General features: G+C 38.0%; 1 protein-coding gene across 1 annotated transcript; it reads left to right on the forward strand.

Moving 5' to 3' along the window:
- The first annotated feature begins 629 nt into the window (after nucleotides 1-629).
- Mettl3 (methyltransferase like 3) lies at nucleotides 630-12744 on the forward strand. The gene is made up of 13 exons (XM_028305188.1): nucleotides 630-1033; nucleotides 1354-1552; nucleotides 1806-1930; nucleotides 2287-2375; nucleotides 3118-3244; nucleotides 3881-4082; nucleotides 5487-5575; nucleotides 5753-5848; nucleotides 6578-6722; nucleotides 7492-7639; nucleotides 8217-8328; nucleotides 8546-8612; nucleotides 12375-12744. Exons 1-13 carry the CDS (start codon nucleotides 844-846, stop codon nucleotides 12499-12501), a joined length of 1716 nt encoding a protein of 571 aa, XP_028160989.1. The 5' UTR covers nucleotides 630-843; the 3' UTR covers nucleotides 12502-12744.
- Nucleotides 12745-17794: the final 5050 nt, after the last annotated feature.

Below are 17794 nucleotides of genomic sequence, written 5' to 3' on the forward strand. Positions count from 1 at the left end.
TGAACGAATGAGCTAAAATATTTCAAGGTTGGCCAACATAATAACGCAATTTTTTCTTAATATGGCAACAATTCGGTTATCACGCGATAGCGGTCGATAGACTTTTCTATCGATGGTTCCATGTTAGGGAAAATGATAAAATTATCTACGTGATCGAAAATTGTCTTATCATATCATGTCATTGTCGATGCGCGCATCTTAGGCCTACAGTCGTATAAAAACGTTTCATGGATTTGCGTTTTATTATCGAAAAACATTCGCTAAAACTAATTTTTTTTAAGAAATAATAAATCAAATTCAAGTTTAAATGCACTTTATGACATAATTTTTAAATTGTCACTATTAATATTTTTTACTGAATAACCTGTAAAGTTAATTCTACAATTTCTGAAAAATCACCTAAAAGTAACCTTTTCATTAGTGTAACCTAAAAGTAACCACAGCAGTTCAAAAGTAACCTAAAAGGTTACAAAAGTAACCTTCTGGCAACACTGATTATAATTTCGAAATAATAAGTAATCTGTGTTCGAAATTATAACTGTCAACTTTTACCTCTTGCAGAAATATAGATGACCCACGCTGAACTGTCCCGCCAAACTCAATGACAGGGGGGCAATGTTAAGTTAAGTTTAGATGTACCTAGTCACTAGTGCAGTGACTGCAGTAGCCTTTCTAATAATTTAGTTTACAAACAGTTTTCTTCTCGTCTTCTCGGTTGCGAAATAAAAGACATCAATGGCTAGCTGGGCCTGGTTTAGTTTTAGTTTAGCTTCATTTTGGATTTGAATTACTTACTGACTGAATCGTACCGACCGGTTGCCAATTTGGTGTTGTTTTGTGAAAATGTCTGACGCTTGGGAAGAAATTCAAGCCGTCAAAAGCAAAAGGAACAGTTTGCGGGAAAAGCTTGAGAAACGGAAGAAAGAACGACAGAATATTCTGGGAGCCACTTTAACGGTCCCCGAGAAGTCTGAGGGCTCCCCAGGTGGTAAAGAACGCAGTGTATCTAGTCCGGCTCCTCAAAAAACTGATGGTAAGTCTATAATTATTATAGGTTAGCATTGTTATACATTTTAAATCAGGCTAAATTGCTGTGTACGATTTCTAAATGCTTGTGAATCCTCCAGGTGTTTGATGTTAACCATATTCAATACAAAACTGCCCTAAAAGTTTTACTCACCTACTTTTTGTACCTACATTCACATTATAGCTATGTATATTAAATAAACTGCATCAACTGTTAAAATTTCTATTTAAGCAATTATTTCCCTGAGATGCCATCCATCTCTGTTACATCTAACGTTGATTTCTACCTACCCAAATGCATTCGTTTAACTTGTAAAAATATTGTAGTTGCAGCGCCTACTTCTGCTGAAAAACAAAAACCACCAGTGCCTTCAGCTTCGCTGGAAGTGCGTCTTTTGCAAGTGCTCTCAGACATGCAACTCCAGTTGCCGGCAACGGCCAGCGCTCTGTTGCCAGGCCTTGGAGATGTCGATGCAGGGATCGTGGCCAGTTTACTTGAAAAATTTGCCACTCAGAAGTTGATTACGTAAGTTATAATATGACTCTATTGCCAGTTGCATGAGTGAATAAACGATTATAGTTATGAACAGCTAATCTTTGTAGTTACTTAGGCTTACAAACTACTACATTTAACCTAGAATAATACTTGAAAATAAATGCTTAGTCCATACACAATGCATGTTTGTAGTTTGTATACAACTATGGAAAACTAGCTAAGGTCTATTAAATAATATGGAAATATGCAGTATAATAATAAATTTTTGTAACTTTGCCTACAGTATAAGAGAAAGAACAGAGACTACAACAGACGGTGGTATTGAAGTGGTCAGTGCAGAGTCCGTAAGACTTGCTGCAGTCCTTGCTGCTCTTATGGAAGAACAATCCACTAGCCATAAGAGGAAAGGTATTGTCAAATATTCACAGTTTAACTTACTATTTAAAGGTTAGTCTAGACTAGCCAGAGCATTATTTGTAACAGAACAACTCTCTACTGCTCTCTGAAATGTGTAGTGTCTTATGTTGTTATGAATCAGTCACTTTACCTGTATTGTATTGAAGCTGAGTGAGCTTAACTTGTGTGTGTACGTAAAGATAGTGTAAAATCTATCTAAACTTTAGAAAAACGAACAATAGCGAGCCACCACACACATGTAAAGCTAACTCACCTTCATGAATGCAACAACTATACATAAAAATACTCTTGTCTATACTCAACTTAATATAACTTGAAACTTTTATATTATTTTTGTTTCTTCTTAGGGGATGTTGTTGAACAAAGCACAAAACCGAAAGTGTCAAAGACTTTGCCAGATGAAAAGAAGGTTGCAAAGGGTGATACAGATATAATGGTAAGTTTGCCTTGCCTTCATCTGAAAATTATTATACATTTATACTTACGAGAAAAAATATGGAATCACCACCTTGTGTTTTGTTCCGAGCGATCTTAAGAACTGAATGACTATGCATGTATCTGTGGTATCAATTTAAAGTTTATATGCTGTTGAAACATTGTTAAACAAATAAAATAAAATATTACCTTTAAAATGGTACCATTTTTATTTGTCTTCTATTGGTCATTTAGTTTTTGTGATCCCTTGAAACAAATAGGCTGATTCTATATTTTTGCTCGCGAGTGTATTAATTAGCTATTTAGAATTGATACTATTATTTTCGTTCTAACTTGCCAAGTTTCATGAGTAAGTTTCATAATATTTTGAATGTAACTTAACTTTAAAATTACTTGAATAGTAACTTAATTTTAAAATTACTTGAATATGTAGGCATCTTTTAGACATACAAGTTTGTATTTAGAAAGAAAGAAAGAAACATTTATTGCCATGGACATCACAAAAGACAAAAGATGTAAATAAAAAAAGCAAATAAGACAGAGGTGACATAAAACATACAATGGAAGAGAAAGTAAACAGAGCAGTGCCACACTGTCGCACAGCGATGTCCATCGCAATGGGACCCCACTCAGCATATGCCGTGGCCCCCTGTGAGGAAGGCCACGACGCTGGTTTTCAGTGTGCCCCATTACACACACATTCTATTCTATTACACATATTTCAATTTTATTTCTTCTTACAGTCTTTACTGGCAATGCCTTCGAGCAGAGAAAAAGCAGTCAAAAGAGTGGGAGAAGAGATAATGGATTTGTTGAGCAAGCCCACAGCTAAAGAGAAGTCTTTAGCAGACAAATTTAAAAGTCAAGGAGGTATGGTACCAAATTCTTATGTAATATATTTTGGTCAAGCAAGATTATTGTCATTTTTATGTGAAAGTAAAGCATAGAATAGTCTAATAGGGATATTTCTTGTGTAAAAAAGCAGCAAGTTATTGAATGAATAAATTCATCAGTCAACTTATCAAAAAAGACTACACATATTTTTACTTTTTCAAACTAATGAAAAATTTAAAGAGATAAAGCACGCCGAAGTTCGGAAAAGGCATGTGACGTCAAGGAGTACTTAAAAGAGTGACTTTGTGACGTCACGCGGAACTCAAATCACCATAACATCGTAATTACTTGTTTGATTGACAAATAAAAATATTCCAATGTTTTTTGATTTTCAAATTGACGAACCAAAACCTTTTTTTAGGATCATCGTTTCATCCACAAAGACGCGCCCCACCATTCTTCCGCTTAGGTTTGAGTGTTATCGGTACACGCTAAATTATCCATAAGTGCATACGCACACTACAATAATGACGCTCGGATTGCTCGGATCAAACTCCCCGCACCCCGCGCTTCCCTCGATCAAAAATTGGTGGGGCGCGTCTTCGTGGATGAAACGATCTATACATCGTGGGAACATAGAATATTCTAGAACTAACAGTTTTTTGTTTATAGGTGCCCAAGTAATGGAGTTTTGCCCGCACGGCACCCGCGCGGAATGCGTTCGAGCGTTCTCGGTTCAGAAACCAGATGGTACAGAAGTGCAGGGGTACAGTTGTAAGAAACTCCACTTCAAGAAGATTATACAGAGTCATACGGACGAATCGCTGGGAGACTGCTCGTTTCTGAACACCTGCTTCCATATGGATAGCTGCAAGTATGTGTGGATATGTTAATTTACTTATACAGGGTGACTGGAACTGAACCCGCCATAGCTAATACGCGTATAGAGGAGGTCATTTGCTAATTATTGAACCCTACTTTCTATGACTAAAGTTTTATAGTTTAGGAGATATGTCAATTTTCATACTTTTTTTAGATTTTTCCGAAGATCATTGCAATCCATTATCACCATTAGCTTTTTTTTAAATCGAATTCGAACTTTAATTTTTTATCGTGGTTTGTACTTTTGTTGAACTTTGGCGGCTCGTGGCTAGTTATTCAATCATTATCTGGATCTGAAATTTATTTTATTTAACTTTATTCGATATTAGTAACAAATAAAAAAATCGGTTAAAATCATGCGAGAAAAAAATTTAAGCAGTTTTTAGGTAAAATTTCGGAAAAATCTGAAAAAAGTTTAAAAATTGACATATCTCCTAAACTATAGAAAGTAAGGTTCAATAATTAGCAAATGACCTCCTCTATACGCGTATTAGCTATGGCGGGTTCAGTTCCAGTCACCCTGTATTTCTTGCAACTTCCGAAGGCGAGTGAGCTTTACTTGTGTGTGTACGTGTTCGTTCGTTCGTTTCAGCCAAATGACGTACACTGCTGGACCAAGGCCTCCTCCAAGGTTTTCCACAATGAACGGTCCTGCGCTGTCCGCATCCAGGCTTTTCCCGCGACCTTCACCAGATCGTCGGTCCACCTAGTAGGACGCCTGCCCACGCTACGTCTTCCAGCCCGTGGTCGCCACTCGAGAACTTTTCTGCCCCAACGGTCATCGTCTCTACGAGCTGTGTACGTGTACAGGCACATAACGATAGTGTAATGTCTATCAAAACTTTTGAAAAACTAACAGTAGCGAGCCACCACACATGTATAGATCGTTTCATCCACGAAGACGCGCCCCACCAATAGACATGTTGACACCACAGTCAATTGACGTACTTTTTAAAACTGTCAAAACGAAACTCTCCCATAGATTTTGTATGGCACTACAAGCAAGTGACGTCACTATTTTGTCAACCCAATTAAACTACTTTTTTCAATTACAATTCAAACAAAAATCGAAATTTACAGGTAATTTAAAATAAATCAGGTTTTTAAGACCAGAATGAAGAGTCTTTTTAAAACAGTTGTGGTTTCGAATTATTGGGGTATGGTGTCAAACTGTCTATTTGCGGGGAGTTTATTCCGTAATTATTATAGTGTGCGTGAGCAGTCATGGATAATTTTGCGTGTACCGATAACACTCATACATTAGCGGAAGAATGATGGGGCGTGTCTACGTGGATGAAACGATCTAAGCTCACTTGCCTTCGTGAATTGCAACAATTATACACTTTTGATACAGTAGGATAAAAGGAAATTTTAAACAAATCAAACTTATTTACAGGTATGTGCACTACGAAGTGGACAATACGGATCCAAATGCAAATTCCAACAAAATAACAACTGAATCTTCACAGAAGATTGCACAAAATGGTAAGTCATTTTAACTACAACTATACATTCTTCTGACTATAAAAATTGACTTAGCCATAGAGGATAAAATTACTATATTATTTTGGTTCAATACTAGCATTTACTGATTTTACTGTTACATAATTTGTAATTTTTGAACACAGAATTGCAGAATTTTTCACTGTCTTTTTATTCTAGGTGCAAGTGTGGTGTCAAAGCCTGATGGAGTATTGACATTGACTCCACCACAATGGCTGCAGTGCGATCTGCGGTATCTTGACATGACATTCTTAGGTAAGTTTTAATTCTAAAATTACACTATAATTACTTATGTGAATGATTGTTAATTCATAAAGAAAATAGTAATTCGTGAGTAAAACATTTGTTACATTTTTATGTTACTTGTCGACATAGTCATCGTCGTCATCATTTCAGCCAAATGACGTCCACTGCTGGACAAAGCCTCCCCCAAGGATTTCCATAATGACCGGTCCTGCGCTGCCCGCATCCAGGCTCTTCCAGCCTCATGCCCACAACCCTAATTTGCTTGTTTTAAGTATGATCTATTGATAAGATCGATAGGCTGATGATAAAAACGGCTGACTGATGAGCCTTTAAAAAATCGAGCGTGAGTGAGTTCGTACTCCAATCCAACTCTCACTTTGCTAATTTTTGGTGGCTGTGCCCACAACCTTTTTTGAGGGCTGGATCCTGATCGTCGGTCCACCTAGTGGGGGGGGCCTGCTCAGGCTGCGTCTTCTGGTCCATGGTTGTCACTCGAGAACTTTTCTGCCCCAATGGCCGCCTACTGCTACTTTTGCTGCAGTGTAATAATTTAAAAGTTTCAAATGTCTTATGACATTTAGGTACTTAGTCGATTTTGCATAGATATTTAAACAACAAAATATGAATTTCATATTCATACAGTTTACCTTCTTCATTATATTTAATTCAAAACCAAATGCATACACTTCTCCGGCGCAGAATCTCTGAGGCGTTAATGAGTGTACAGGTGTTTCGCAGGCAAGTTTGCGGTGATCATGGCGGACCCGCCGTGGGACATCCACATGGAGCTGCCCTACGGAACGATGTCGGACGACGAGATGAGGTGTCTGGGCGTGCCGCAACTGCAGGACAGCGGGCTTATATTCCTGTGGGTCACTGGCAGGTGAGGAATGCACACACAACACAAACAAATAAATGTAATTTTTTGTTGCAAACTCAGCCCTATCACAAGTACATAAGACCCCACAGTGTGGTTTGATATGCTGACGTCTGTACAATATGTACTACTAGCTTTTGCCCGCGGCTTCACCCGCGTGAAATTTCGTTTGTCACAGATGGTTATATGTTGGCCTATTTATGTTATTCTGGGTTATAAACAATAATACTGTAAAGTTTCATTGATTTTATCTACTGAACGGATTTTGAAATCCGTTCAGTAGTTTTTGCGTGAAAGAGTAACAAACATCCAGACATCCAAACTTTCGCATTTATAATATTTGTAGGATCGCGGTCACCGTCATATTATCACCCATAGTGAGCTGCCACACTGGCGGATTGCAAGCGTTTTCAAACGGAGCGGTAGACATGAGGCGAAAACTCGAGACGGACATTGAGAATCCGCGACGTCTCCGCTCCGCTTTTTAATCCGGCAGTGTGGCAAGGCCCTTATAGCTAATATCGTCTGTACGCACTGTTTTACCAGTCGCACTATCCACCATCATAGCCTACGTTGATATAGTTTACGGTTTGGCAACGTCGCATTTTCAGATTTTCACTAACACGCGACGTTGCGCATTACGAGTTTTAACTAATAATCAATTGGGGACCAGTAGTATTTACAAAAAGAAATTACACTTTTAATACTTAGTCTAATGGCTATTAAAGTTAAAATTAATATTGCACATACCTGTATTGTCGTATCTTGTCACCAGAGCCATGGAGCTGGGCAGAGAGTGCCTAAAGCTGTGGGGCTACGAGCGCGTGGATGAACTGATCTGGGTGAAGACCAACCAGCTGCAGAGGATCATCCGCACCGGCCGCACTGGGCACTGGCTCAACCACGGCAAGGAGCATTGCTTGGTTAGTATACAGTGTATACTATACAGTCTTGTCTGATCCGAAAAGGGGTGATTTGGTTAGTGATTTATGTACAGTTGACAGCACATCAGACTATACATTTTCGTTGCAAAGTCGCCCCTATCGCAACTACGTAAGATACCACAGTGTTTACGTTGACGTGCTGTCGACTGTACATAGAAAAAAACCTTGTTTGTCGATCCAAAAAGGATGATTCTGGACTCTGGTAATTAACCAACTTTTGATTAGAAATACTATATATAAATTGGCTCATTGATTTTCCCGAGGCAGTGGTAGGGTTAAAGTAATAAGATAACGTGTAAAGCAATTTTTTAAAGCCTTATGACTATGTGTACAATCGAACTGTAGTGTACCTAATCAATGAAATGAAATTAAATATCATCACTTTGACAAGATTTGGCGCCTATGAACGTCTAAAAAAGCCTTAGGACCATTTCGTAGCTGGCTGGACAAAGTGGGAAAAAAATCCCACTTCGTAGCCAGCTAGGACAAGGTCATAATGCCAAAAAAGTTAAATTAAGGGGAAATTACATAATCTTTTGAGTGTTGTCATTAACAGGTGGGCATGAAAGGCAACCCAGAGAACCTGAACCGAGGCCTGGACTGTGACGTCATCGTGGCCGAAGTGAGGGCCACCTCGCACAAGCCTGACGAAATATACGGAATTATTGGTGAGTAGTATTTATTACTCTTACATTGTTGAATTTACTGCTAATGTCTAGTGAACAATTTTAAAATATTTTATGTTATAAATAAATTAAAGATGAGCCAAAACTTGCTTCACTTTCAGTTTAAATGACTTAAAATACTACAGCAATACATAAGTAATGATTCATTAGTTTGTCTAGTTGCACGTGCCACCCATTGTACTTAAAACTTTTTCAACAGAACGTCTCAGTCCGGGCACAAGGAAGATTGAGCTATTCGGGAGACCACATAATATACAACCCAATTGGTATGTATAACTTATATTAAAAGTGTAGATCGTTTCATCCACGAAGACGCGCCCCACCACTTTTTGGTTGAGGGAAGCGCGGGGTGCGGGGAGTTTGATCCGAGCAATCAGAGCGTCAGTATTGTAGTGTGCGTGTGCACTTATGGATACTGTCATGTCTATGGATGACGTCTCCATAGAAACACATTGTTTACTAATAAAAAATAATGGATTAGCGGAATGCTGTATTAAGGCTTGGTATTTCTGCTAAAGTAGGTATTTCGCGCTGTCAAAATCTGCGCGCGCAATACTTCGCCGAAGACAGCGCGCCAAAGAGCTCTCGCGGCTACACAGTATAGAAATACGCAGTTTAGAAATACGCAGTTGGTTAGGTTAGGTTAGGTTGACTTCCTTCCGTTCAAGTATCACATTCACAGCACTTTCTAATACAAATCATATCCAAGTGATACAAACTAAAACAACTTTCAAAATTTTTGGGAATATATTTTAGAATCGAATAAATATAGAATATAACTGCCAAAGTAAACACGGTTCAAAGAGGCGTGGCGTCACCCGACCTTCCGGAAGTTCCGCGCCGGCTAATAGAATTTCAAGATTACGTCACCCGACCTATCGGTAGATCCTCGGGAGCTTGAGCGATTGGAAAAACATTTTATGATCAGTTACTCGTAGTAGCGATTATTTAGAGCTTGGATAATAAATTATAGTTGTTGCAGTTCACNATCGAGTATAGTTTGGAAATAACTGTTTTTTACTAAACTCTTCTAAACTGTATGAGCAGTTACGCAAATACCGCGTACCTACTACTCTAAATAAAAATTTTATCAATTTATTTATTTAATCCTATCTAATCAGTTTATTTTGAAAAACCACTTACCCGCAAGAGTGTTAAAAATCTAGTTTTAGGTTGATTCGATAAAATATATAGTAATAAGAAATAAAAATACTCTTAAATGTAATTCCATATTTTACTGAATAAGTATCAAACTAACTTTTTCACACTCTTGTCAAGTGTAAGTAGTGTAGTATAGTTTGAAACGGAGAAGCTGAAACGAACGAACGGCAAAGAAAGGTTCCAAGGGTTTTCTAGCCATATTAACTACTAACTAGCGGCCGCCCGCGACTTCGTACGCGTGGATCCCGTTTTATCCCCTTCAACTATCTTACGCGGTTTAGATTTTTTCATACAAATATTTTTCCCGCTAACTCCCGTTTCCGTGGGAATATTGCAATATCCTGTTGTAACTAAGTTTTAAGTTTACTAAGGTACCTGCATGCCAAATTTCAAGCGTCTAACTTAAGCGGTTTAGATTTTTCATACAAAAGGATTTTCCCGCTAATTCCCGTTCCCGTAGGAATTTCGAAAATTTCTTGTTGTAACTAAGCTTTAAGTTTACTAAGGTACCTACATGCCAAATTTCAAGCGTCTAACTTAAGCGGTTTAGATTTTTCATACAAAAGGATTTTCCCGATAATACCCGTTCCCGTGGGAATTTCGGGAATTACTTCTTGTAACTAAGCTTTAAGTTTACTAAGGTACCTACATACCAAATTTCAAGCGTCTAACTTAAGCGGTTTAGATTTTTCATACAAAAGGATTTTTTTCCCTCTAATTCCTGTTCCCGTGGGAATTCCTAAGTATACTATAACCTGCCCAGGAGTATGAAGAATAATTGTACCAAGTTTCGTTAAAATCCGTCAAGTAGTTTTTGTTTCTAAAAGGAACATACAGACAGACAGACAGACAGACAAAAATTTTACTGATTGCATTTTTGGCATCAGTATCGATCACTAATCACCCCCTGATAGTTATTTTGAAAATATATTTCATGTACAGAATTGACCTCTCTACAGATCTAAATATATAAAAGGAGAAACTGACTGACTGACTGACAGATCAACGCACAGCCTAAACGGCTAAACGTAGGCACTTGAAATTTGGAAGGGACGTAGCTTAGGTACCGTAGAGGTGCACTAAGAAAGGAATTCCCGAAATTCCCACGGGAACGTGAATTAGCGGGAAAAACGGGATTCACGCGTACGAAGTCGCGGGCGGCCGCTAGTTTATTATAAGTATAGATAAAATAAGTAAAATATTTTTTCGTAACAATCGAAGTCATAAGAGATACTATTTGCATGCTCTGCGCTCTACACTACTCTGTAAAGGATTGACAAACACACATTTGACACTTGACAGCTACGATAAAGCAAAACGCCTGATGATTTCTTCACGGCAAAGTTTTTTTGGGAAAATCAATAATTCTCAATATTAATGCATTAATATCAAAAACGAAAAAAGGGGCGACCTTCAAAATATTAATTTAAACATTTCCATATAAAAAATATTGCTTCATACGTCAAATTAACAAAGTTCTCGAAGAAATAAAATTTCCATATATCTGCATTTTAAATGTTGTTTATCAATTTTTTACGTATTTATTCAAAATTTCGAAAAGGCGGCGACCTAGATCAAGGATTGGGCTACCCTACACAAGTTCCTTTAATGTATTTAAGTCACTAATCGCAGAGCACTCGTGATTTAAAAATATGACAATTTTAAGGATTCCGTGCAGGACCCCCTTAAAAATAAAACCATAAATAGAAAACGAATAGAGGTAACTTTGGAAATTTATTCTATCGAGTCAACTTCATCAAATCGTGTTTCCATCCGTTAATAGCCCTAGAAAATATCCTCAACTATGCCCAATAAAAATCTTAGCCTTTAATTTTACTGTTTAGTACCTCAAAAATGAAAAATGAAAACCTCATTTTCGCCATTTTCTCTGCTACCCGGCCTTAATTTTAATAAATGGCGACGTTGGTCATGGAAATAAATAAATTAAAACGAATTAGAGCAGCCCTGAAGGGCAGCCTTACACGAAGACAGTAAGTGAGTACAGTGGCTGGAATCTCCGACGAAGAGATTACATTACGAAACTCCCCGCACCCCGTCTCTTCCCTCTCTCTTCTCAGTCTCTCCCTCCCTCTCACCTCGTCGCAAAAAGTTGGGTGGTAAAGCCTGGTCCGTGAGCACGTAGAATTTTGTCCAATGACCCCAAGCTACCCATCCTTATCGCTCGCGCGTAATTATGTTGCTGTCGCGCTCGCACACTCACTGCGGGCGCCCGTCGCAGTCGCTTGGGGTCATTGGACAAAATTATACGTGCTCACGGACCAGGCTTTAATAGTGATCATAATACTTTCGATAGTATTAATTACAAAAATAATTCGATAGTGAAATATCTTGTGATAGTCTACTATCTAAAATTATAAATAAATAAAAATATAAATATAAATAAATAAATATATTGATACTATCAATTTTTATTCAAGGCTATGTATACAGACGATGCCACATCAACCTAAATACTGGCATCTTATATTATGTAATTGTGATAGGGGGCTATTTTGCAACAAAAAAGTTAACAGAAAAGCTAACGCCCGTATTCACAAACATTACTATGAGGTCTCACAGTGCTCGTGGACGCACAGGGTCACACACGAACCAATCACAGAGCTCTATTCAACGCTGTGCGTTCGATTTGCTGCTTCACTTAGCAAGCATCTTAGCATCTTTTGTCAATACGGATGTTAAATGTGCTGTCGTTCGTACACACGGCCACACTGTTAACTATCCATTTCCGTTTTTGCTCTCGCTCTAATCAAATGGTGATTCTTTTCGATAGAACGAGATGACATGACTGGCAATGGGCAGTTAACACTGTTGCCGATAGTACATAACATGCTAATTTCTGACCCCAGGATAACCCTCGGCAACCAAGTCGACGGCGTCCGCTTGGTGGAGCCAGAACTGATCGCAGCCTTCAAGAAGCGCTACCCGGACGGCAACTGTATGGCGCCTCCGCCCCCGGACCCAGGGCTGCCCTAGCCAAGCAATAATAGCCCTAAACACAATGGTAATACGGCCACGTTATTCTGAACTTTGATGCCTTGTTAACTGTATAATATCCGGGATCCAGCATCACTGGACACCGTTAAACTGTATTGCCGTGGGAATGATCCAACGGCGACTTTTTGTAGCGATGCAGTAGCGATTCTGTCGCGCATTCGCATCGATACAGTCGCAATGCGATCACTATGTGCCCTCGCCCACATAAAAAAATCGATTCTGTCGCGATGTAAACACGATTCAGTAACCCTCCCTCCATTCTCTCCCCAATGTCGTCCGACACGGTCGCGCGTTTGCATCGATACAGTCACGCTGCTGTAACGCGTTTGCTTCGCTTCTGTAGTGCGTTGCAAATGCGACTAACGCGCGTTAGTAACGATACTGTCGCTCGTTTACGAAACGCTACAAAAAGTCGCCGTGGGCGACAGCCCTTATCCAATTTTTCCAACTGTGAAATGTTAAAATATTAATAGAGTCAATAATTTTTGAGAGAGATTATTTCTGCAGCACCAAGCTGCCAGAAGTTTTTTCAGTTTAAAACTGTGCATTTTAAGATATTGGAAGATAAACCATTCAGAAAGTTAATTCATATTTGTTAAGGCCGGTCCGCAATTACCTCCTTTTCTGTCTTAAAAACAATATCTTATCCATGAATTGCCGCACTAAGAGCTGATTTTACCATCGTCGGATAACTTTTAACTGAACAATAAACTTGTCATTTTGACATATTTCCCATGCTGAAACTGTCAATGTGCCATACTTATTCTTCAGATAAAAGTTATCCGGCGATTGAAATATCAGCCCTAACAGGGTAAATCACACTACAATACAGATGGAGTATTTATATTGGCTGCTGATGCCCTACAATCACTCTAGACAAATAAATATAATACAAGAAAAGCTTGTAAATAATAATAATTGTTGTTAATTACACATGTTTAATATTGACGTGTTTTTATTTACCTAACCTTTTTTATTTATTTATTTTGCTTTTATTTCAGACGTTGGTTAAAGCCCGGCTTCCATCAAGGCGGAGCGATGTTTTGAATAACCAATCAGATTTTATTCAGACAATTTCATTCAATCTGAATGAAATCTGATTGATTATTCAAAACATTTCTCCGCTCTGCTCCGCTTTGGTGGAAACCGGGACTAAATTGGTATTGTTGCAAGTAGATAGGCTACATTTCTCCGCTCTGCTCCGCTTTGGTGGAAACCGGGACTAAATTGGTATTGTTGCAAGTAGATAGGCTGCTTGCTTTTAGGGGGAATCTAATTTGTTTGGAGTAGAAAGATAAACCACAAAACAAATCACGCACAATGGCCTAATCAATAGGCAAAGTGCGGTTTTCGATTGCTCAAAAAAAAACTAATTGGATATTGCTGGTCAGAAATAATGCTGTTCTTGTGCATAGAAAGAATTTGTGTCTAATAGAACTAATAACTTGTTGTTTATTGTCTATGGCTCATGCATGGTGCTTGAAGTCCTAAAAATATACCACCTTTTGATTGCAGTCAGTGATGTCTTTAAAAAAAAAAGTTACAAAACAAAATGCATTGGTCGTTTTCTTTGAGTAGGATTTGGTTTTAAAATGTCTGCAAAATAATTATTCTTCGTTGTCGTGTCGTTCGTGTTGTGGTAGTAATGTGATCCCGATTTTGAGGTATCATCTTTTCTTCGTCATCATCAGATTGTTTTGTCTCCACTGCAAGAGCACTCTCTCTGTAATTGAGTACCTAAATGAAGTTTTTGGCCTACACTGCCCATCCCTTTTTTGAAAAAAAAAAAGATCTCAAAAGTCAAAAATGTCTCAACCATTTTATGATTTAAAATGCCTAATGTGTTTAACAAGGATAAAAATTTATCGTATCGAAAGGATGAAAAGTCTCGACGATTTGTGGTTCGAAATGTGTATTAACAAAGTCGAATATGTCTCTTAACGATTTCTCGTTCAAAACGTATTTTAACAAATATGAAAAAAAAAGATATCTCAATGGGTGAAAATGTCTCAACCATTTATGGTTTAAAATGTCTTATTGACGATGAAAATGTCTCAACGATTTGTGGTTTAAAATGTCTTAATGACGATGAAAAGTCTCAACGATTTGTGGTTTAAAATGTCTTAATGACGATGAAAATGTCTCGACGATTTGTGGTTTAAAATGTCTTCATGTCGATGAAAATGTCTCGACGATTTGTGCTTTAAAATAAAATGTCTTAATGACGATGAAAATGTCTAGACGATTTGTGGTTTAAAATGTGTCATAACAAAGATGAAAATATCTCAACTATTTGTGGTTTAAAATGTCTTAATGACGATGAAAATGTCTCAACGATTTGTGGTTTAAAATGTCTTAATGTCGATGAAAATGTCTCGACGATTTGTGGTTTAAAAAAATGTCTTAATGACGATGAAAATGGCTAGACGATTTGTGGTTTAAAATGTGACATAACAAAAGATGAAAACGTCTCAACGATTTGTAGTTTAAAATGTCTTAATGACGTTGAAAATGTCTCAATAATTTATGTTCTAAAATGTCTTATGACGGTGAAAATGTCTCAACCATTTATGGTTTAAAATGTCTTATTGACGATGATGAAAATGTTTCAACGATTTGTGGTTTTAAAATGTCTTAATGATGATGGAAAAGTCTCATCGATTTGTGGTTTAAAATGTCTTGATGACGATGAAAATGTCTCGACGATATGTGGTTTAAAATGTCTTAATGACGATGAAAATGTCTCAACAATTTGTGGTACACATAGAAGAAAAAAAAAATTTTTAACAAAACAATCCGAATAGTTAATAACTCAGTAAAAATAAAATTTGGCAACAGTTCCTTATTTGGCCATTAGCTATCACCTGAGGCTATCACACAACTTCAAGTAGCTCATGCATTTTTCCTTGAATAAACGGTCTGAATCCAATAAGATGTCGATGCCATGGTCGTTGACGTCGTTATTACGCATACATCGATACAAGGGGGCGCCCTTACCCAGGTTGGTTCTGCAGTGGGCAATCTGAATGTTTTTGTAGATAGTCTTGGAATGTGATACGGAACAGCGAGATCAACCCGCTGAAGCAGACCGGGACAAGTCAATCTACCATGAATAAGCTTGTGCAAAAACATGAGATCCAGTAGTTTCCGTCGACTCTCCAAGGAAGTCATTTTGTAAAAAGAAAGTCTAGTGGAATAATTAGCACCTCGGGGACAGTTGCGACTTTTAAAAGCAAGGTATCGTGTAAAGTTTTTTTGGATGCGTTCTATTCTATGGGAGTGGACTTTGTAAGTAGGCCGTTTCAAAACCATGCTCGCCCGCAGGTTTGCCAGGTGCACAAGAGATGTCAAAATTACCCTCTTTAAGGCATTCTGTCAAACATTTTACACCTGCAGTCTGTGGTGTGACTTCACGCAAAAGACCTATAACGCTCTCAGGGTTCAGTACAACAATGCCTTCAGGATTCTGATGGGGCTACCAAGGTTCTGCAGTGCTTCGACTATGTTCGCGGAAGCGCGTGTGGATGACTTCTACGCTATCATCCGTAAACGAACAGCGTCGATGCTTGCGAGGATAAGGGAAAGCGCCAACAGCATCCTGTCGGTTATCAAAGATAGGCCATCGTGTCCCATCTTTAAGCACTGGATTAATATTCACTTGCATAGATCCAGGAACCGGTTTTAGTTACTACTAACCTAGTTTTTAAGTATAAGATTGTTACTAACACAATGTATGGATCATAATGGTCTGATAATAAACGTATTATTATTATTATTATTAAAACGTTCCAATTTCGCTTCGCATATAACGGCTCTCTTCTGTTGTGTGTCATTTTCTATGGAGACTAACGCTTTATGGATTTAATTCCACGATTCGTGTAAACTTAGATTTTTGGGCATTAGTCATTTGTAAATTAGGAAATATTAATGTATTAAAGCAGATTATTTAATTAATAACGTTACCACAAAAAGAAGAAGAATAATAATAAGCAAAATCTAGCATAAAATACTTTATGTTATATTCCTATCATATCGTATTTAGGGATTGCAATCCAGCGCCGTTTTCAATCCAGCTGGATTCTTGCTGGATTGACCTAAATCCAGCTGGATCCAGCAAAAAGTGGAACGAAAATAAAAAGACGACATTTTTAAGTCTTTTTTTAAATTAAGTAACTAGCTCTCCGCCCACGACTTCGCCTGCGTGAAATAGGGATGTGTTTAGGGTTTTCTTGGAAATTATTCGAATTTTTCTCGCCGTAAAAACCATCCTTGGACTTCAACGAACATTTAAAAAAAAATTGTTCCAGGCGTTGTTGTTGAGTTATGCGCTTACCAACACATTTTGCGATTCATTTTTATATTATAGTATATTAGTACTTCTTACGATAATCTATGAAATACGGCTCAGTAACTAATAATCAGTAGGAAACAGTCTTACAAATTCTTTTAAAATTAATTACGAAAAGGACCGTAATTTAATCTGCAATCTATTTTTTGTATCAATAGAAGTTACGAATCCGAAAATAATAATCTTCTGCGAAAATTAGGCAGTTTATAAACTGACGACAGGAGATTGACCATTTCTTTTTTCAATCCTCTTGAAGTAGGACAAATTTTATCTATAGTCTAACCTCCCAACCGCACAGAACTGCATAATTATGTAGCCGGCTGCTGAGAATGCCCTTTCGGCCTCTACACTAGTCGGTTTAGTAGGGTCAGTAAATAGTCATATACCATAGATCAGGGTTTACCAATTTTTTTTTTGCCAAGGAACCCTAATTGATTATACTTTTCCTAGCGGAACCCCCGTACTACTCCGCCCGCACGCCCTGCCCCTCCCTTGTGCGTAAACAAGTCGGTGCAAGCGAACAACATCGGTCACGAAATGTGGGATAATATTTTTTACGGAACCCTTGCGGCCTTTCCACGGAACCCCAGGGTTCCGCGGACCACCATTCGGGAACCGCTGCCATAGATAAATGTTCACCTAGCACTCCTTTGGTCTCATGTTTATGAGTTTATAGCGCTCATTTCTTTTTTCAGGACCTTTTCGTAATCTAATTGACCACTTGGCTTTGGCTTTTGTTTATTATAGTTCTCCTTCTCTCTTTTAAGTTCCATCTCAAGCTCTTGCTCTAAAGTCATTTTCACAGGTTCTGCGTCATCATTTAGTAAGACTATTCTCTTCTAACTCCATGTTATCTTCATTTTCTTGCACCGGCTCTACAATATTTTGTTTATTTAGGGCTGATTTTACGATCGTCGGATAACT

Source organism: Ostrinia furnacalis, unplaced genomic scaffold, assembly GCF_004193835.3.
Source record: "Ostrinia furnacalis isolate ACB-3 unplaced genomic scaffold, ASM419383v2 OfSCF0166, whole genome shotgun sequence".
NCBI lineage: Eukaryota > Metazoa > Arthropoda > Insecta > Lepidoptera > Crambidae > Ostrinia > Ostrinia furnacalis.